This window comes from Sodiomyces alcalophilus (genome assembly GCF_042370955.1).
Source record: "Sodiomyces alcalophilus JCM 7366 unplaced genomic scaffold ACRALscaffold_3, whole genome shotgun sequence".
NCBI lineage: Eukaryota > Fungi > Ascomycota > Sordariomycetes > Glomerellales > Plectosphaerellaceae > Sodiomyces > Sodiomyces alcalophilus.
In genome coordinates, this window is record NW_027263534.1 from 478,072 (window position 1) to 497,518 (window position 19,447).

Sequence of the window (19,447 nt, forward strand, 5' to 3'; positions counted from 1 at the left end):
TGACGTCAGGCACACTGCTCTCGAGGCCCCACCTTCATTTCGGTGTACTCGGTAACTCGGTGTAACAAAGCTCCACAGCTCGGTGTGTTGCTAGGTGAAAAAAGTACCAAGTGATTACCTAAGTACCCAAGGTACTGATGGCCACGGACTCGAGGTATTGTCGATGGGGTTTCCTGGTCATCTCCTTCTCGCATTGCATTAACCGCCTTCCTTCGAACGCATACTAAGTAGCAACTCAGACCACCAAAGGTCCAAAGACATCATCACATCACAATTGCATTGATCAGTTGGAGGTCATTCTGTACTCGTCCAGCCCTCGTTCAATTGGCTTCTTGTGGGCCGTGGCGATGATGTCCGCCTTTTCCCCCACGACGACCTTCGGCACGGCAACTGCCTCGTCGAGAGTACAGAGGCGATGCCACTCCGTGAGCGACACTGCATAGGTTACACGAGACATCTGCCCTGCGCTCTTCAGTCCCACGGCAACCTTTCGGCATGCAAATGCATATTCTGTGTTAGCGTTGGGCCCTGGCGTGCGGGGTGAGGAACAGCAAAATAAGCTATAACCATGATGCCACCAGCCATAACAGGTAAGCATCTGTAACGTTGCCTCCCGCACAGAGACGCGTTGGAGATGTTTGCTCTTAAATATACTGAACATCGACATTAGGATCATAGCAATGCCATCAACACTCAACATCCAGGGCGTTCGGAGCAATGCGAGTATGGCGAGACGACTATTCCCGCTAGGCCTCATAGCCGGCATTTTGGGACGAGAAGCTGCCACTGCTCAACGTCTACTGGTGTCCGAAAATGGCTATACCACACCCATTCCTCACTGGGACCTGCAGTCATCGTCTGAAATCAGTCAGAATCTCACGTCCCTCGCACGGCCTGGGGCGGACACCTCGTCCTAGCACCATATCCCCGTCTTGAAATGCACACTCATGGGATGCCTGCTTGAGATTGGACTCTACGATGACCAGGAGCTATGGTTCTCAAATAATCTCGAGTCCTTTGATTGGGGTCAATTTACCGTCCCTTGGGTCTATCGTCACGAGTTCGCCCTCGCTGCTGAGGCTGGCAAACATTACTTTCTGCAGACCCATGGCATCACGTCACGTGCAGATATTTACCTCAACGGCGAGCTGGTCGCCGACAAGGAGTTCCAATCGGGTTCCTACTCAGGACATGAGTACGACATCACGCCGTTGGTCGTCGAGGAAAATGCCCTCCTGATACAGGTGCATCCCACCGATTACTATCACGACCTTGCCCTTGGATTCATTGATTGGAATCCCAGTCCGGTACGTTAATAAAAGCTAGAGCAAGCTTTTCTATGCCACAATCAAACACCCAGAGTTGAAGACTAATGGGCATGACAGCCTGATAATGGGACTGGTCTCTGGCGGCCTGTGACGTTAAAACAAACAGGTAGCGCTTTACTCGGGGCCCTCAGTGCCATTGTCTCCATTGACCCGGGCTCCGTTATCCTTCAAGCTACCGTCAAGAATCTTGAGGATAAAGAAGTGGAAGTCTCCGTGCAAGCTGTCATCTCAGAGCCGGAAGGCTGCAAACGGCACCTGCTCGATCAAAGAGTGTTTCTTGGTCCAGGTGAATCTCGGGTCGTCGAGTTCAGCAAGACTTTTGAGGATCCAAAGATCTGGTGGCCGAGACAATGGGGGGAGCAGCCACTCTACTCTGCTAAGCTATCGGTGTTTGTCGACAACGTCCTCTCAGATACAGTGGAACGGGACTTTGGTTTACGGACGGTCACATCCAAGGTCAATGATGATGACGACATCGTCTTTTCGATTAATGACCATTCTTTCCAGGTCATCGGCGGAGGATACAGCGCCGATATGTTCTTGCGATTCGATCCTGCGCGGTTCGAGGTCATTGCCAGATACATGCTCGACATTGGCCTGAACACCATCCGGCTCGAAGGGAACGACGAACAACCCGAGTTGTACGAAATCGCGGATCGCTTGGGACTGATGGTCATGGCCGGATGGGAGTGCTGTAACAAATGGTGTGTGGTTGCTCCTGGCTCCATTCGGGTCTGTTCACTGGCATCTGGATCTGGAACTAACATGGTGCGATCTAGGGAGTCCTGGGAGCACAACCGAGAGCTTGCCATTGACACCCCTGACTACTGGGACGAGAGAGACTATGCAGACGCAAACGCCACCATGTACCACGAGGCTCGGATGCTCCAGACCCATCCTAGCATGCTCGCCTTCTTGATCGGCAGCGACTTCTGGCCGGATGATCGCGCCACAGAAATCTACGTCAAGGCCTTGCGAGACTCGAACTGGCAACTACCTATCGTGCCCGCCGCGAGCAAGCGAGGATATCCAGAGCTGCTGAGACGGTCGGGGATGAAGATGAACGGACCCTACGACTGGGTACCACCCAATTACTGGTACGACACCGAGCCATCTGAGGATCGAGTCGGCGCGGCATTCGGCTTTGGTTCGGAATTAGGTGCCGGCGTCGGCACGCCTGAGATGGGAAGTCTGAGGAAATTCCTTACCGACAAAGACATGGACGACCTATGGCTTCTACCCAACAAGGGGCTTTATCACATGTCTACAAATGTCTCGCAATTTTTTGACCGCACCATCTACAACGAAGGTCTATTCAAGCGATACGGCGCTCCAGAATCCCTGGAAGATTACCTGCGGAAGGCACAAGTCATGGACTACGAAGCGATTCGTGCGGAACACGAAGCCTTCGCCTCGAGGTGGAGCACCGGCCGCATCGCCACAGGCATGATCTACTGGATGCTGGTAAACGCCTGGCCCAGTCTACGCTGGAACCAGTTCGATCACTATCTCCATCCGGCGGGTACATACTTTGGCAGCAAAGTCGGAGCTAGGATGGAACACGTGTCATATAACTACGTCGACAGGGATATCTGGCTGATCAACCGCTCGCTGGACCGAAGTGGTCCCCGAAACATCGCTGTTGAGGTCATTGATCTCGACGGTAACGAGGTGGCCAGCGACACGTACGCTGTTGAGACTGTGCCGAACGTTTCGTCGCGCGTTGGCGAAGCCCCGGGGCTGCGAAATACGACAGACGTCGTATTCCTCCGTCTGCTGCTATGCGACAGTGAGAGCGAGATACTTAGCCGGAACGTCTACTGGATCGCACCGAGCATCGACCGGCTTGATTGGAATAGCTCGACCTGGTACCACACCCCGGCCACCGAGTTTTCCGATTACACTTCTCTGTTCAACATGAAATCTGGCTCCATAGAGGCTGCGGTTACATTATCGGCTGAGCAGGGAGATGGTTCTCGGACGCATACCGTGGTCTTGGAGAATACATCGATCGTCCCGGTGTTCTTCATCCGTTTGAATGCTGTTGATGAGAACGGCGAGGATGTCAACCCCGTGTCGTGGTCAGACAACTATGTCACGCTGTGGCCGAAAGAAAAGTTGGAGCTCAGGGTCAATGACTGGGGCGGTACTGTGGCCGCCGTGCATATCGATGCCGCCAATGTTCCTTCGACGTCCTTAGCACTCAAGTGGCAAGTCCGCGAAAGTGGCTGGTGAAGACAAACATGATTCGATGGCCAGGTCCGCCATCATCTATCACAAGCCTCGCCTCGGGACCATCGCCGGTGTTGCTACACCCATCGAAGGCCGCCGCGGTGATTTGGCCAAGGGCTCGGCGATAGGCGACCCATTCCACCCAGGCAACTTGGAGTATTCAGAATAAATCCCTTCTGACAAGCCCGGAATTTGTCCAAATGGTGCGTGATGGAAGGTTTAGGGCGGGGCTTTGGCTTGCATCCACGAGGTTCCCTTGAATGTCTCGACTCGTTCTGTACCGGGCCAGCTCCTACCGTCAGTTGAAGAGACAGGGTTGTGAATAAGAGAACTGGGTACAGTGGGAACGTGCTAGATCATTCCTGTGTTAGTTTCGAATACGCAACGCGAGGTGGTGGTCCATGCTATGCAGATAAAAAGCGGCCTGGCAGAGGATAAGAGTCGAGGATCGTAACGTCTTGAGCGTGGGGGCAGGGTGGTTGTTTAAGGGCTATGTTCACCTCGCAGGCCTTATAAGGGCTTCCCTCAGGTAGTTCAGTCACATACGACCATACTGGAAAGCTCGGGATCCCGTCAAGCTCTCCTCCGATGCTTGCTTGCTACTATCTCTAGAGCCCCCTGCCTCTTTTTTTGGCAGACCGCCTATCTTTTTTGCCTTAGGCTATAAAGAATTTAAGGATCGGCTAGCTAATATAAACAACCACGTAAAGGAATACGGATACGCTATCGCTATCCGACGATCTTCTAAAAAGGATAACGCCGGCCGCTACCGGCGCGAGGAACTTTGCTTAACAATAACAATAACAATAACAATAATAATAACAACAACGACAACAACGACAACAACGACAACAACGACAACAACGACAACAACGACAACAACGACAACAACGACAACAACGACAACAACGACAACAACGACAACAACGACAACAACGACAACAACGACAACAACGACAACAACGACAACAACGACAACAACGACAACAACGACAACAACGACAACAACGACAACAACAACAACAATAATAATAGCAGCAGCAGCAATACGGCGAAGATATCCGTGGACGTGGCCGTGGGCGTGGCTATAGGAATCGGAAAGTATAAGGAACTGGATTCTGTAGAGAGGCCTTAATTAGTGGCAAACAGCTATAAAATAGAACCATCGGTCTTGATCAACATCATCTGAATCATTATAGCCACTGTCTTCAATTAACCCGAGGGATCAAATCCAACGTCAAAAGACTGTTCGGGCGATTGAACGATTGATGATCGTACTTGGTAGGTATGTGTGGTATTCCGAAAGAGGAAAAAGGTGGGTCCATGTCAGAACTACAGTCGGAATATCCAGGAATGTTACGCGAGCCCGCGCAGTAAGTCTGTATACGCCACCATCTTAGCTGCATATATCGCGTACCGAAATAGCAGGTGATGGGTGAGTCTTCCGGGTGCGCTGGGTTATTAGGGGGCGCTGATTCGAGTGTTGCTTTCCTATAGCGACCTCCGACCATACATAGTCTGGGACCACAGGTCCAAGGCAGCTTCTGCCTCATCGTCGTCCGTTTCGTAGTCCTCGTCAGTAGCCTCCGCAGCTCCAGAGATGGCCGCAACGCGGAGAAGGTTCCATTGTAGGTCCAGGAGCTCAAAGCTGGGTAGGTCCTCCGGGTTCTCTGCTCGAATAATAAAGGTCTGCCCTGTTTGGATGGGAAACCCGCTTCTCCGGTGCGCCAGGTTTACGCCCCAGCTTTGGTGGTCCGTCAATCCCGCTTGCCCCAGAATGTCCTGCTCTCCCATAATATCTGTTCGCGGCTTCAGGGGAGTTTTTCTCAGCCAGTGAAACTGTACAACTATCTCATTCCGGGTCTGCCGAAGGGGTCTCAGGGCGAACCTGGCATTGTCAAACCAATAATGGAGTTGGTGGTTCATTGAAATGTAGTTCTGGGCTGATTGGGTGATCCCTGCGTTCTCGTAATGCCTACGCCAGGCCATAGTTTTATCAGAGCCCCAAAACATCTGAAGGAGTTGGTTGAGATGGTTGAAATCTCTTTTTGCACTTGTCGCAAACGGGAAAATGTGGGCGGCCGCAGGATCGCTCGTTCCAACGAAGACACAAACGTGTCCATCTCGTATTTTGGCAGCCTCACCGCCATGTCTTATTACGTTACGGGCAGAATGAGGAGCACCCAAAATTGAGATAGGTACTGCCATGGGTGGTGTTGCTGGGGGGTCTGCCTGACGACCACCTTTCGGAAGGTCTAAGGAAATGTTAGCTCGAGGTTAAAAGGAAAAAGTGGTTTGGGGGGTTATGGAGACATACAGGATCTCACTGCAAACAGAGCAACTGTGTTCACACCGATGAGCCGGCACTGAGGTGTGTTTGCGGAGCTGATGGGTGCAGACCTGATGACCGAAATACTCTCCTTGATCTTCGGGATTGGCGCGACCATAACAAACCCTAACATCGTTGCGTTCAGCCGCAATGGCAAGTGATCCGGTTCCTGCAAAAGCTGCTCTAGCTCCCGAAACAGGGAGCATCGTTCATCTACATCCGTTATGTACTCCGTGACGGGCTCCATCGCAATGGGGTCAGAAGCGAGGGCATCCAGGGTATAGTGTACGCCATTCGGATTGACGTTCACGGCCCGTAGGAATTGATCCGCCAAGTCGGGCTCCAGTAGAGCCAAGACTTCCGCGCGATCCGTGGGGTTTGTTCTGGTTGCCATCACCTAGATCAATGGATAGTCAGTATGGGCAATGAGATGGGAAGATGTTTCGAAACACGCACGTTGACGAGCTTGGAATGTTCCATCGTGAACGATTCCGTTTCTTGAGGGTAATTGTGCGGGAGAAGGATTTGTTTTTTTCTTTTCACGAAGAAAGGTGACGAAAATTAACCAGAGTTTTGGGAGAGCAAGACTCGAAGAGGCACATGAGAGGAATGTCTGCTCTATATGTACTGGTGACACCGCCAGTACATTCAGAACAAGGCTCGACCATGGCGCGGACCAAGGAAGCCGAAGGGTATTATGAGCACATGAGGGAGGCGAAGGTTTGATACCCCGCTTTTGGTGAAAATAAGCTTCTCGGCGAATCGAGGTTCCTATCCCAAACTGATCATCTACCCACGCTGCCTCGAGAGTCAACCTTTCTTAAAAAGCCATTCTCATTTATTCAGCTGGTCCTTCTAAGGCGAATCTTTACATCAAAATGGATCAAACGCCAGACCAGGTCCTGAAGGATGCCATGAAGAGGTGTGTAAAGGCGAGCCTGCGAGTGGGCCAGTAACGACTCAACGTAGGGCGGCGAAGCAGAAGTGGCTGACAGCAGGACCTACAGGCTTCGCATAAGCGGAGAATACGCCGACATGACCATTGTCTGTGGTGATGAGACGTTCAAGACCCACAAAGCAATATTGTGCCCCCGTTCCAACTACTTCCGAGCTATGTTCAGAAACACTATGCAGGTCAGTGGCCGAGGCTTCTTGGTGGCGAGATGAGACTCAAAGGGGCATTGGATAAACTTGGGACTAATTTGGATGTAGGAGGGCCTGACTTCCCGGGTCGATCTGTCTGACCATAATCCTAAAGCAGTCAGGTTTCTTATCGACTTTTTCTATTACCTCGACTACATACCTTCGCACTCCCCGTTAGACCAAGCGGGTGAACCTCGGCCAGCACTTGAACATGAAGCCGCGGAAACCATGTCCGAAGCTGCAGCACAACTGGACCTAGTTGAAGAGGCCAATTTTCCTATTAAAGGCAAGAAGAGGATGAAAGAATGGAAGAAGATGACGTCTGCTTATTAAAGGACCCCTCGCGACATTGAGTCACCAGGAGCTAGCTGACGGTCTTTCCACTCCGACATACGTTAACTTTGTGCTAGAACCTGAACCTGATAGTCTTGTACGAGCTCTGCAGGGCGAAACGTTCCTCCTTGATCACTGTAGAGTCTACGCCCTGGCAGAATACGTTCAAGTCAGCGAGCTCAAGGTCCTGGCTGCATCCAAGTTTCGCGCCGAAGCCAAGAAGCACTGGAACCACCCCGACTTCTTCGAGGCGATTCAGGAGGTTTACCGGACATCGGCTCGGAACGACAGGCTTCTACGCGACGTCGTCGTGGACACTATTATGGAGCGTAAGGAGCTTCTGGGTCGACATGAATATCAGGAAATCATCAGTCAGCTCGATCTATCATTCGATCTGCTGATGGCCATGTGTAAGGAACAAGTATTTGTTTAGCAGGCAGTCGCGTAGTGGTCGTATCGGTATTATATTTAGAGGCCCGTTATTCCGACTATACCACTTGGTTATTCCGATTATACCACTTGGTTATTTCGACTATAGCCTAGATATACATATAACGTACGAAGTAGGGTGAGGTGATTCCGACTGGGGCAATACCGATACGCCTGACGCCAGTCGGAATAAACGAATAGCCCAGTCGGAATACCTTTGAAATAGACACTCGGTAGCTGGATGGGGAACCATACACCGCCTTCGGATTCCCATTCTCCGTCTCGTAGTCTTGCTCTCGCCATGATGATTCTTCGAGTCTCCCGCCCGTCTGGACAGCATATATGATATAACACGGGGCTGACTGTCGTCGCCGACCTAACTACCAATCCCGCACGCTCTTACTCGCTCAGTCCAATCTTACAAGAGTCTAAGTTCAGCCACTGAGCCGAAATTCCCAACGCCTTCTTCACGATCCGCCACCACCACTATAAGATCTGAAGATTACACTTGGTCAAAGTTTCTGCTGGGCCAATGTTGCAAGTGAGTCATGTTGATATATTATATAGGTAGTCCGTCTTATCTCCTAGTACGGTGTTATTCCCTTCCCAACACCCTACAACCACCCGCGGCCGGCGGCATCCTTCACCCCTACATTCCAAGATGGCTTGCTGGTCCGCACTCCCTCGGGAGCTCCAAGACATGATCTTTGACGAGCTTTACATGGACCCGGAACGACGCCCAGAGCACCACGTCCTCGCCAAGTGCGCAAGCGTCTGTCGCTCCTGGCAAGGGTACTTTGAGGATGCGAACTTTTCGACGCTCGTCCTCTCGCAGTCGTGTCTACCCAAGTTCCGGTCCGTGGTTCGAGGGAACAAACAATATAGACTCGAGTATATCAGGTTGCTCTGGCTACGAATACGACTCGACGAGTACGACTGTCGTGTCTGCCAGACTGCCGAGGACGCGGAAACGATTAAGAAGTGCGTGAGCTTTCATGAGTTTCCTCCCAGTGCCCTTTACACTTACAGTGAGTGTACTGATTAGTTCTCTAGAAACTGCATCACCTTTACGAATGCAGTCTGGAGCCTCTTGAGGATTCTCTCGACCTGGGAGAAACCACAGGCGCAAGCACTAGCAGAGGGGCACCAAGGCCTCGAATTGGAAATCAGCGTCCACTCGCCAAGCGATCATCAGCACGTCTTCCGGCCCTTCTGCTTACAAGACGATTATCCCCACCAAGGCCTGGACATTGCCGACCCAGACGACTACGAGGCCCTGCGGCTCCGCCATGCCGAAGAGGCCGCCATCCACGACCCTCCGCATGGATGGACGCATGGCGTCCACACGGTCCCCAACCCTTCTGGGACTCGTGCTGGAAACCCGAGTGGCAAAGATAGGCTCTTTGGGACTCGGCCCCTGGACTTTGACTTTTCCCGCGTCTGGCCCAGGCTCAACGTAGGCACCTCTGCTCGAGACAGACGTCTGCCACGAGCCAGGATCGTGACGGCCTTTACCGTTCGTCGGGCTAGCTTCCGCGCATTCTCCGCCAAGGTGCTATTCAAGCTACTCCACGAGAGCTTTACACACATTGCCAAAGCACGCATCGAAAGGTGGCTTGAGATCTACACGGACCAGCAAATAGCGTATGAACTAGGTACACGATCACCAGCACCCCCAATGATCCCATGCCTACCAAGTCTGTAGCACTAACTTTTGGTTTCCAGAGTTTGAACGGCTACTACGCAGCAAGGGCCTTCCCAAAACACTTACGAGCTTTTACCTATTACAAGAGTCCAATCCTACTCTGCATCAGTGTATAGCATGCCCGGTCTACGACGCAGCGTTAGGCATCCAGCTGTCGCGCGCAAGCCGCCACCTCAAGCATCTATCCATCACCTGGCAGGCCGACGCGGCGACCTTCTTCTACGAGTTCTTCCCGAACGTCTGGGACGGGGCCTCGCCCGGGTCGCCCGCCACGGAAAAATGGGAAAACCTGACGACGCTGTCGCTCACGGCCTCATACTTCGACCAGGACGATTGGAGAGGTTCATGTCGGCTTTTACGCGTCGCGTGCACAGCGGCCAAGCTCATGCCTCGCCTAGCGAATTTACAGATATGGAATTGCAGCAACGGGTCGGCGGCCCTTTTCTGGTTCCAGTTGAGGGACGACACTGGGGAGCCTCCGCAGATTCTGTGGACAAGCACGTGGCCCACGCCCCTTTCGCCTCAGCATCTGGTGTTCCAGTGCTGGCGCCACTTGGCACGGGAACGGGATAAATTTGGACGCGAGCCTGCGGTTATCGCATTTGTTATGACCCCCGAACCGCCGGACCAGCTACAATCGCGTTGGGGTTTCCTGAAGTATCTCATGCAGAAGTACCACATATTGCATCCCATTACGCTGCACCAGGTCAAGTGGGAGACTTTCAAGAGACATGGGTGGGCAGAAGGGAGCAGAGGTTTGATATGAGGTTCTTGGATTGTAGAGATGGTTAGTAAGAACAGAGAGCAGTTTACTTTGTATAATATGGCCTGTGACTGTGAGTCGTAAAGTTCATGTTGTTGGAATCTGAAGAGGTGCCGCGTGAATGTGCTATTTCATTGCATGTAATCATACTACTACCAGCATCGCTGTGATGCCGACTCAACCGTCCAAATGCTAGATAGAATCTGAGGTCGCTTCAATCAATGGTCACCCTTAAGCTCACATAAAGTGCTTGACGGTCGATGGCCGACCTAGCAGCCATGCCTAGACGAGCCTTGCGTTGATGGTAATTCCTTCTTTTTGCTGTCTTATACCGGAGTCTGGCGGCCAGCTCCTGCGCGTAACGAAATGTTTTCCTGTGTCTCTATCTATCTGGTTCCTCCTGCTCTAACCACCTCCAGTACTTACAGCATGCATAGCTGCTTGACTTGTATATCGCTATTATTCTTAGCCACCCTAGAGTAAAGAGCCACCGTCGAATGCGTATATGCTATATACCCCTGACGACAATGCCATTAACTCCCAACTTCACCACTACTCCCTCTGTGCCGCGGAAGAACGCCAACGCCAGGCCCGCGAGGCCCGCGAGGCCCGCCCGATCCCGCCCCCAGGCAGCGACGACGAGGACGGCATGATCGTCCCTGAGCCCAAGACACCGCCCCCTGGCAAGGAGAACAACCCCCGACGGGCTCGGGCCTTCGATACCGGCCCGGGGCCCTAGATAACGAGAATCGACCCCGCCGCGCCTCCGTCTCCTTCTTCTCCTAAGCTTATCCAACATCTCTTATTACATCATTATCCCGCCCAAGTCGCCTACCTCCCCGTGGTGGGCTGGGGAAAACCCCTGGGACTGATCGTCCAGGGGGCTAAAGGCGACATTCTTATCCTGAGCGCTTACCAAGTCGTCGCCGTCGCCAACACGGCTCTAATCGAGATGGAGATCCTTTGTGCCTAACGTTGAGGAGGGGCCAAGGATGGCGGGCGGCATGTGTTCTCTCCGAGTCCCCATGGCCTTGCACCATGTATACACATAGCCGGTCTCACTCGAACACAAGATGACCAAACACAACATTGAAGGGTCCGGGGACCAAGCTTGCCAGGTCATGGCTCTACTTGGCGCCGCGGATGACGAACGGCGGCACTGCAGCTGGGATTATGCAGGAGATATTAGACCAGAGGGGCCTGCCTCATGCCGCGCTGAGAGGGGCCACAGAGCTCTGTCATCCACGTATACGAAGCAACGAAGTACAGGAGCACTAAAGGGTGGCCGGAAAGGAGCGAGAGACGAATAGGCAGGGCCCAAGGGGGTATCGCAGGAAGTCGCAGAAAGGGGCTACGATTTACAAATGGGCCTCGGAGACAACACATCACCCCTAAATGGAATACGTGCCAGTGAACAGTATTTTAGACTGCAACCACCGTCGGAGTAGGCGGCCAGAGCCTCAAGGGAGCCATGAGCGGCGTAAAGAAACCATCTCCGTTCCTGACATGGACTGCCCTGAGCTTGAACAGAATCACAGCCCCTGAGTCCACTGCCGAAATCGTCGACGCCTTTGACCCAAGTTCGCCGACATGACAGAAATTCCACCAGCACAAGAAAGACAGGGACTTACATCCCAGACGGCGGCCTCGTCCAGCTCAAGAAGCATAATGCATTGCCTTTGGTACTGTTAGTGCCCCTGGTATATCGTCTTTCGCCTCGGTCCTCGTCGCTCCCGTTCCTAGAGAGTAGACCCTACTTACATATCCGACCAACGCAAACCCTGCAGACGCCCAGATTACATCTCCCTGTCACCTCCTCGCCTCGCCATCTGCCAGTCCCTCCAGCAATACGCCAAGGCCCACCCCACCCGCTCCTCCGGCACGCGGCTGAGGAAAGGTGACCGCGACCATCTTCACCCGCCGCGGCACAGCCCTCGCAACTTTTGTGAGACGAGGCGGCCGCCAGGGTTGCGCGTGATTTTCCCAGCGTTGCAGTGGAAGAAGATGCTCGTCGATGCCATGACCTCGCGCATGAAACTGAGACGCTGGATACCATCGTATCGCCCCGACCGACGGGACGAGTTTCCCCTTTTCAAATGGTGTAGAAAAGACATGTAAGAAAGGAAGGAAAGCAAAAGAAAAGAAAAATCAGCCCCCAACACAATTGTCCCTTGCCTTTCATTTCATGCACTTCATGCCCAAAGTGAATTAATCCCCAAACGCCGGTGCTGACAGACGCCTCATAACGGAAAAACCACCCAACCAAGGAAAACAAGCGACTAGGCACTCTTCTCGGCAGACGCCTCGGCAGGCTTGCCGTCAATGTCCATCTTGTCAGCCGACTCGTCAGGCTGCTTGGCCTCTTTTTCCATGGCCGTCTCCTCCGTCGCTGGCGCGGCCTTTTGGCTGTCCTCCTTCGCCTTGGCAGGTTCCTGGGCAGAGGCCTCTTTCCCTGGTGAAGCGCTAGTGGAAGCGGGCTTGGGAACGCCCACGGCCTGATCGGCGGCGGCGGCGGCGGCGGTGGTGGTGGTGGTGGTGGTGGCTGGCTCTGGCTCCACTTCCTCCTCCTTGATGGTCGTGGCAGGCTCATCGGCCGGGGTCGCGTTGTCCATGCTAATATCACCGTCGCGGTCGACTGTGCGGCTTTCTTCCTCCTTCGCGGTTTCCGTCCCCTTGGGCACCTCTGCATCCTTTTGCGTTGGCTTTTGGGGCTCCTCCTGATCCTTCTCGGCCTCCTTTTCGGGTGCTTTCTCCGTAGTGTTGCTGTCGACTGCCATCTCGGCTTCCTTCACCATGACCGTGTCGGTGTTGGGGCCCTCGGGCTCTTTCACAGGCTGCTGCTTCTCGGCCTCGACCTCGGCTCCGGCCTCCTTCTCGGCGACCGGCTTATCAGTGGGCTCATCGGCGTCGACAGGCTTGTCGATGGTGACGTCTGGGTCCTCCTCAGCCTCGGTGGCGGTCTGCTCCGCCGTCATGGTCGCTGTGCCGTTGGCGGGCGTCTTGCTTCTCTTAGCCTCGGGAGCGTTCTTGCTAAAGTCGTTGAACGTGCGCTTCTTAGCAGCGCGTGGCTTGGTCATGCCGTTGACGGCATCCATGTCCTCATCCTCACTGTCCTCATACTCGGCGTCGTTGCGGATACGCTGGTCCCACCGGTGCTGAGTCATCCGTGTGTCGGGATTCTCGTCCTCGTCGAGGTCGTTCAACTCGGCCTCTTCTTCGTCGGTCATGCCGCCAAGGGGTTGGCGGGGGACATCCTGCATCTGTACCGAGGGGACAGGGCAAGTGTGGCGGAGATTTTCAATCACGGCAGCCTTGATCTTTTCAAGGTATTCGTAGCTGTTTGAATTCTCCATGTTGGATGAGCGCACATCCAGTTCAAAGTCGGGAGCGTAGTACTGGGGCCGGTTAGCAGGGGGTGTGATGGTCATGATCTCAGCGGTAGGGTAGAAGAACTCACTTCGTAGTATTCATTATACGGCAGCTCCCTGGGGAGTCTCTGGCCCACTAGACAGCCCGTCTCAAAGGCCCAGGTACGGGCAACGTTACGCATGGTGTAGCCGCCACCGCCAAGCACCATGGTCGGAAGGCCGAAGCTCTTCACGTATTCGACGCAGTTGGCGTGGCCTTCCATGCTCAGGTTGAAGCAACCCAGCCGGTCGCCGGAGAGACTGTCGCCGCCGCACTGGAGGACGACGGCCTCGGGCTGGTAGAACTTCATGACATGTTCAATGACGGGCTCAAAGATGGACTTGTAGGACTGGTCGTTGATGCCGTCGCGGAGAGGAAAGTTGACGGCATAGTGTTTGCCGGGGCCAATGCCAATGTCGCGCAGCTCGCCGGTACCGGGGAAGTACTCGCCATACTTGTGGAACGAGACCGTCATGACGCGGTCCGTCGTGTAGAAGGCCTCCTCGACGCCATCGCCGTGGTGGACATCAATGTCGATGTAGAGGACGCGCTTCATGAACCGCAGAAGCTCGAGGATGCCGAGCACGATGTCTGGACAAGTCAGCGAAACCGTCATGGCAACAAGGGAAGTCCAAGGGCGCCGACGATCGCTTACCATTCACGTAGCAGAAACCACTGGCTTCGCTCTTCTTGGCGTGGTGCAGACCACCGGCCCAGTTGACGGCAATGTCGCACTTTTGGCGGTTGAGGCGCGCAGCGCCCTCCATGCTACCCCCGGCACTGATGCCGCAAAACTCGAACAGGCCGTCGAAAACGGGACAATCGTCGCCAACGTTGAACTTGGTCTGCTCCTTCTGGTAGGCGTCCATGTTGTCAGGCGTCACCTTTTGGAGGAAATCGATGTATTCGTCCGTGTGGAATTGGGTCATTTCGCCGCGGGTCGCAGGTTTCGCGCGCTAGGAGAAAACCATCGTCAGTAGGGGAAGCGAGGGGAAGCCAACAGGCGGCAAGCGACGCCGTCAGATTCGATGACTTACGTAGATTTCCATCTTCTTGAAGAGGTCGTAGTGCATGACAAGGCTATGCGCCAGTCGGATTCGATGGGGCTTCATGGGGTGGCCTGTAGGATAGGCATGGTTGGCAATGTCGGAATCGTAGAAGTACGCAACCTTCTTAGGCGAGGACCCATTCAGGGCCATAGAGCCTAGAGGCGTCATGGTTTCTCGAGTGGCCGGCGGGGTGATGTAGACTCTCCGACTGGACTGTGACTGTGGGTAGATGGGTTAACTTCTGCGGGAACGCGTTCGAGGGGCGAACAAGAGCGATGGAAGTAGGGCGCAGAATCGGGAGGGGGGAGAGTGTCGAGTGAATAAGGAAGAATCCAAAGACCCAAACACTCTCTCAGATAAGACTCGGGTATAAGACAATGGCGTGGGCGTACCTAACAAAAGAAAGGGAAATCTGGTCAGGAAGCGGTCGACTTTGGTCCCAACCTGAGAATTAGGATGATGGATGAAAGTGGGAAGGAGGGAAAGAGATGAGACTGTGAAACGGCAGCGAAGAAACGGCCGAGGCTGCGAATAGTCTCGAATACTTCGTAATACTTGGACCAATGTGGGGACCCAACTTTACGTGACGGCTGTTCGGGGGAATCGTATTGCCCAATCAGCCGGATTCATTCTCCACTGGGATGTGAGCTTGGCCTTTGGCAATCGACCAATAAGATTGTCTGTTGTGTTGGCGACATGCGAGGCTGATGATCGACTTTTGGTCCATTGGTAAGCCATCGTCAGAGCGTTTGGCCGAGTTTTCTCTGAGAAACGAAATTTGAAAGAAGAGAATAAAGAAAGAACAGATGACGGTTATTAACATGCAAGCAAAAGGTTTTACATAACACTCTGTGAAGCGAGTCACGGGAGCCCGGACGTACAATCACGCTCACCGAAGCTCACCGAGATTAGACCATTTGATCTACGATGAACGACTGATTGGCTGTTCCAGACACAGCCACAGGGAACTTGTATGACACAAAGAATTGGAAGCACAGAATCATGAGAGCCTTCTTATAAAACGTCAATAAACTAAACAGTCATCGGTTTCTGTTTCTAGTTTACGTACAATATCTCGTTCAGTTTCTTATAAACTGCTCTGTATCATACTCGTTGTCGTGTACCACATTACCACATCGGCTGCGATTCGCCACACTTGCCACCAGCCACACGGATACAGGTGTACGGAGTACCACGTACGAAGCACTGAGTACAGTTACGTACCTCATTGGCTCCAGTTTTTGCCAGGCTGCTGGAGCTGTCGTCAACGCAACGTGCAACAAGGCAAGACCTCCAAAGAAACACACCCAACGACTGTTACATTCACTGCCTTCCCTCAACCTCCCCCGCCTGCCGACATCCGCCACGACATCCGGATTTGATCTCACTTTTCAGCTATACTTTTTTAATTCGCACACGATACAGTCGCATCGATGGATCGATTTCGGAGCATGCTCCAGGCCGGCGGCATGGGCGGCCTGGGTGCTCAGCCGGGAGCAGTAAGAGCTTCACAGCTTTCCTCCGCAGCACCAAAAGGCCTCCTTTGGGGCGCTTGAGCTGACATGATTCTTCCACAGGACAATACGGCGCTGATCGACAACTCCGAAACGGTCTACATCTCCTCCCTGGCGCTCCTCAAAATGCTTCGTCATGGTCGCGCCGGTGTGCCGATGGAAGTCATGGGTCTGATGTTGGGAGAGTTCGTCGACGACTTTACGGTACGCGTCGTGGATGTCTTTGCAATGCCCCAGAGCGGTACCGGCGTGTCCGTGGAGGCTGTGGACCCGGTATTCCAGATGAAGATGATGGACATGCTGCGGCAAACGGGAAGGTAAGGACGGCCGCAACGAAAGCCCATTCGGACATGTCCCCCAAGTCGACGCTACCTGTCCTCGTCCGCTCGACCCAAGCTAACAGGACTCATCGCGCAGACCCGAATCCGTCGTCGGCTGGTACCATTCGCATCCCGGCTTCGGCTGCTGGCTCTCCTCGGTCGACATCAACACGCAACAGTCCTTCGAGCAGCTCACACCGCGCGCCGTCGCCGTAGTCATCGACCCCATCCAGTCCGTCAAGGGCAAGGTCGTCATCGACGCCTTCCGGCTGATCAACCCGCAGACCATGATGATCGGGCAGGAGCCGCGCCAGAGCACGAGCAACATCGGCCACCTCAACAAGCCGTCGATCCAGGCCCTCATCCACGGCCTGAACCGGCACTACTACTCCATCGCCATCAACTACCGCAAGACGGCGCTCGAGGAGAACATGCTCATGAACCTCCACAAGCACGTGTGGACCGAGGCGCTGGAGATGCCCGACTTCCGGGTGGAGGGCTGCAACAACAAGGAGCGCCTGGAGCGCCTCGTCAGCCTGGCCGAGGGCTACGAGAAGCGCGTCAAGGAGGAGACGGAGCTGACCAAGGACCAGCTCAAGACGCGCTACGTCGGCAAGCTCGACCCGAAGAAGCACCTCGAGGACGTGGGCCAGCAGCTCATCGAGGACAACATTGTCTCCGTGTCTCGGCAGATGATCGACAAGGAGGCCGCATTGCCGAGGAACGACGCTGCCGCGGGGGGGAGATCGGCGGAGGACCGCATGGATGTCGAGGAGGAACTCTGAGTGGGACAGTCAAGAAGAATAAAACGACCGGAAGGGGAACCTAGAATACTTGCGGAGATGGAGATACCAGGACGTGTGCCTGCTTTGTGTACAATTAGGCAGCGTTGTTGGACGGGCACCAACGCATGAGGGGCGGGCAAGAGGAGTGGGCAATCCCGCCATGATGTATATGAGATGGGAGAATTCGTGGTAGCATTGCCAAAAAGAAGCGACTTTGCTGCCTCCATGATTGCGATCATGATCCTCCAGTCGACTGTTCCCTGTGGTGATCATGAACAGCGGCGCCTTCGACTGACAGGAGTGCAGCACGACGGACGCCGCAAATGATCCGATTTAAGCTCCTTTGTTCCAGACTACGGGTATTGGCTGGCAGAGACAAGGCTGCCGTTCAATGGATTGTTCGAGATGTTGAGCGTGGTGCAATATCAGGCAGTAAATTCTGATGCCACGAGAGTCGTATAAAGAGCCGAGCCGATTGACTTGGGTTCGTCTCGGGTTTTGGGCAGTCAATTACACATTAGCAGAAGGACAACAACAACAACAACAACAACAGCAGCAACAACAACACAACAACGATAATCACATCGAGCGATGGGGTCCAGCGACCATCACCGGAGCTCCCGGCAAGCGCCAGAGTCGACATCTGGCTTTGCTGGCCCTCATCCCTACTACTACTACAAACCGCTCCCCCCCTTGCCGACATCCGACATTTCGTTAAAGGATTGCTCTCTGGAGGTCCTCACACCTGACATCCTAGACAGCGTCCTCGCCAGAGTGGGCCAACTCCTCGGCCACATCCCCCACGCCATCTGCGGAGACGCCGCCGTGGCTCATTACGGGTACAGGTACACGAAAGAGGACATGCCGACGCAGGTGTGCATCCTCTGCCCGTCGTACGCGCGGCAGGTGATCCGCGGCTGGGCTGCGGCGGCGGGACTCCCCGTTGCGATAGCCGGGAGCGAGGCCGAGCCGGCGTTCCTTGCGGTGACGGTGCCGGAGGACAAGTCGGTCCGCAAGGTGCGGATCCAGTGGATGGCCGACGACGTGTTTAAGTGTATGGGCGTCGTTTCGAGGGCGGAAGCCGGCACTAGAGTGTTGACTATGCCGGAACTGATTAACGATTTGGCGGGGGTGTATGTGGAGGAGAGGACGAGACGGCGCGGAGGCGGTGACGGCAGCGGCAGGGAAGACGGCGTCGCACGGCAGATCCTGTGGTTGCTGGGACAGGTCGCCAGGGAAGGGAGAGCCCCTGAGCAGATGGTCACGGGGGAGAGGGTCCCGAATGTGGTGCGGGCGGATTTCTGGACGCCCTTCACTTTTACGAATCCCGGTGCTGCGGCGCTCTTCTACGATGCCGGGTTTGAACCGCCCATTGCGCCATCTGAGGGGGAAGGGGAGGAAGAAGAAGTAGAGACGGCGCGTGGACTTGGGAACCTAGGCGGCGGCGACGACGACCTTTCGCGAGCGGAGATGGAGTCATTACTGACTTGGACTGATGGCCAGCCTGAGGAATCGGAAGAAGTAGACGAAGAGATGATGCGCGTGGTACGAGGCATCGAGAGACTCGACTCCATCGCCGACAGCGACCTTTGGCGAGTCGAGGTGGAGAAATTGTTGTGGCCTTCCTCTGACGATGACGGTGTTCAACCGCCTGTGACCCAACCGTCATCGGAAGAGGAGGTGGCGAGTGGAAACTCGAGCCCAGACTCTGCAGCGTTTGACATTTGGCGAGCAGAGATGGAGTCGATGCTGAGTTTACGCCGGGAACGAGGGCCGGGCCCGTCGCCGTCGTCCCAAGGCCTGGGACATTCGAGGAGAGGTCAGCTTGCAGCGTCCATGCCTCGCCTGCGCCGGAAGAAGGGCAGATATTTCAAGGACGCTGAACCCGAGTAATAATTTGAAGAGGCTGAACAGCAATGAACTCACAGCGAGGCACCCGGGGAGCTGGTGGGGTGGATATCTGGAAAAGCTTGTCACAAGACAAGACTAGTGTACAGGGGCATACGAAGTAGGTCCCAAAAGGCTAAGCGCCGGAGGCGGAACAACTAGCTGCCGATTAGCAATCAAATCGTACATCCACAACTACAGGAAAACCTGCTCGTATGATCA

At 54.4% G+C, this 19,447-nt stretch overlaps 8 protein-coding genes across 8 annotated transcripts; 5 read left to right on the top strand and 3 right to left on the bottom strand.

Annotated features, from left to right (window-relative positions):
• Positions 1–283: 283 nt before the first annotated feature.
• Positions 284–923, bottom strand: ACRALDRAFT_208581 (uncharacterized protein; the record flags this gene model as incomplete). Its single annotated transcript, XM_071022471.1, has 6 exons — positions 284–528; positions 579–598; positions 660–692; positions 775–797; positions 829–845; positions 881–923. 6 exons carry the CDS (start codon positions 921–923, stop codon positions 284–286), a joined length of 381 nt encoding a protein of 126 aa, XP_070875683.1.
• A 24-nt stretch (positions 924–947) lies between these two features.
• Positions 948–3,563, top strand: ACRALDRAFT_1075539 (glycoside hydrolase family 2 protein; the record flags this gene model as incomplete). Its single annotated transcript, XM_071018392.1, has 3 exons — positions 948–1,307; positions 1,386–2,032; positions 2,108–3,563. 3 exons carry the CDS (start codon positions 948–950, stop codon positions 3,561–3,563), a joined length of 2,463 nt encoding a protein of 820 aa, XP_070875684.1.
• Positions 3,564–5,051: 1,488 nt separating this feature from the next.
• Positions 5,052–6,369, bottom strand: ACRALDRAFT_2026691 (uncharacterized protein; the record flags this gene model as incomplete). The annotated part of the gene is made up of 3 exons (XM_071020408.1): positions 5,052–5,815; positions 5,878–6,286; positions 6,346–6,369. The coding sequence occupies 3 exons, from the start codon at positions 6,367–6,369 to the stop codon at positions 5,052–5,054; spliced, it is 1,197 nt and encodes a 398-aa protein (XP_070875685.1).
• A 784-nt stretch (positions 6,370–7,153) lies between these two features.
• On the top strand, positions 7,154–8,014 carry ACRALDRAFT_1075540 (uncharacterized protein). The gene is made up of 2 exons (XM_071018393.1): positions 7,154–7,318; positions 7,443–8,014. The coding sequence occupies exons 1-2, from the start codon at positions 7,261–7,263 to the stop codon at positions 7,796–7,798; spliced, it is 414 nt and encodes a 137-aa protein (XP_070875686.1). The 5' UTR covers positions 7,154–7,260; the 3' UTR covers positions 7,799–8,014.
• Positions 8,015–8,455: 441 nt separating this feature from the next.
• On the top strand, positions 8,456–11,001 carry ACRALDRAFT_2026692 (uncharacterized protein; the record flags this gene model as incomplete). Its single annotated transcript, XM_071020409.1, has 5 exons — positions 8,456–8,649; positions 8,695–8,822; positions 8,874–9,449; positions 9,520–10,254; positions 10,748–11,001. The coding sequence occupies 5 exons, from the start codon at positions 8,456–8,458 to the stop codon at positions 10,999–11,001; spliced, it is 1,887 nt and encodes a 628-aa protein (XP_070875687.1).
• Positions 11,002–11,865: 864 nt separating this feature from the next.
• ACRALDRAFT_1075541 (uncharacterized protein) lies at positions 11,866–15,174 on the bottom strand. Its single transcript, XM_071018394.1, has 5 exons — positions 15,112–15,174; positions 14,708–14,938; positions 14,326–14,626; positions 13,720–14,261; positions 11,866–13,657 (listed from the first exon to the last, which is right to left on the bottom strand). The coding sequence occupies exons 2-5, from the start codon at positions 14,885–14,887 to the stop codon at positions 12,542–12,544; spliced, it is 2,139 nt and encodes a 712-aa protein (XP_070875688.1). The 5' UTR covers positions 14,888–14,938; positions 15,112–15,174; the 3' UTR covers positions 11,866–12,541.
• Positions 15,175–16,152: 978 nt separating this feature from the next.
• On the top strand, positions 16,153–17,338 carry ACRALDRAFT_208588 (uncharacterized protein; the record flags this gene model as incomplete). Its single annotated transcript, XM_071022472.1, has 4 exons — positions 16,153–16,218; positions 16,297–16,550; positions 16,596–16,613; positions 16,651–17,338. The coding sequence occupies 4 exons, from the start codon at positions 16,153–16,155 to the stop codon at positions 17,336–17,338; spliced, it is 1,026 nt and encodes a 341-aa protein (XP_070875689.1).
• Positions 17,339–17,929: 591 nt separating this feature from the next.
• On the top strand, positions 17,930–19,231 carry ACRALDRAFT_2026695 (uncharacterized protein; the record flags this gene model as incomplete). The annotated part of the gene is made up of 1 exon (XM_071020410.1): positions 17,930–19,231. One exon carries the CDS (start codon positions 17,930–17,932, stop codon positions 19,229–19,231), a length of 1,302 nt encoding a protein of 433 aa, XP_070875690.1.
• Between the last annotated feature and the right edge of the window lie 216 nt (positions 19,232–19,447).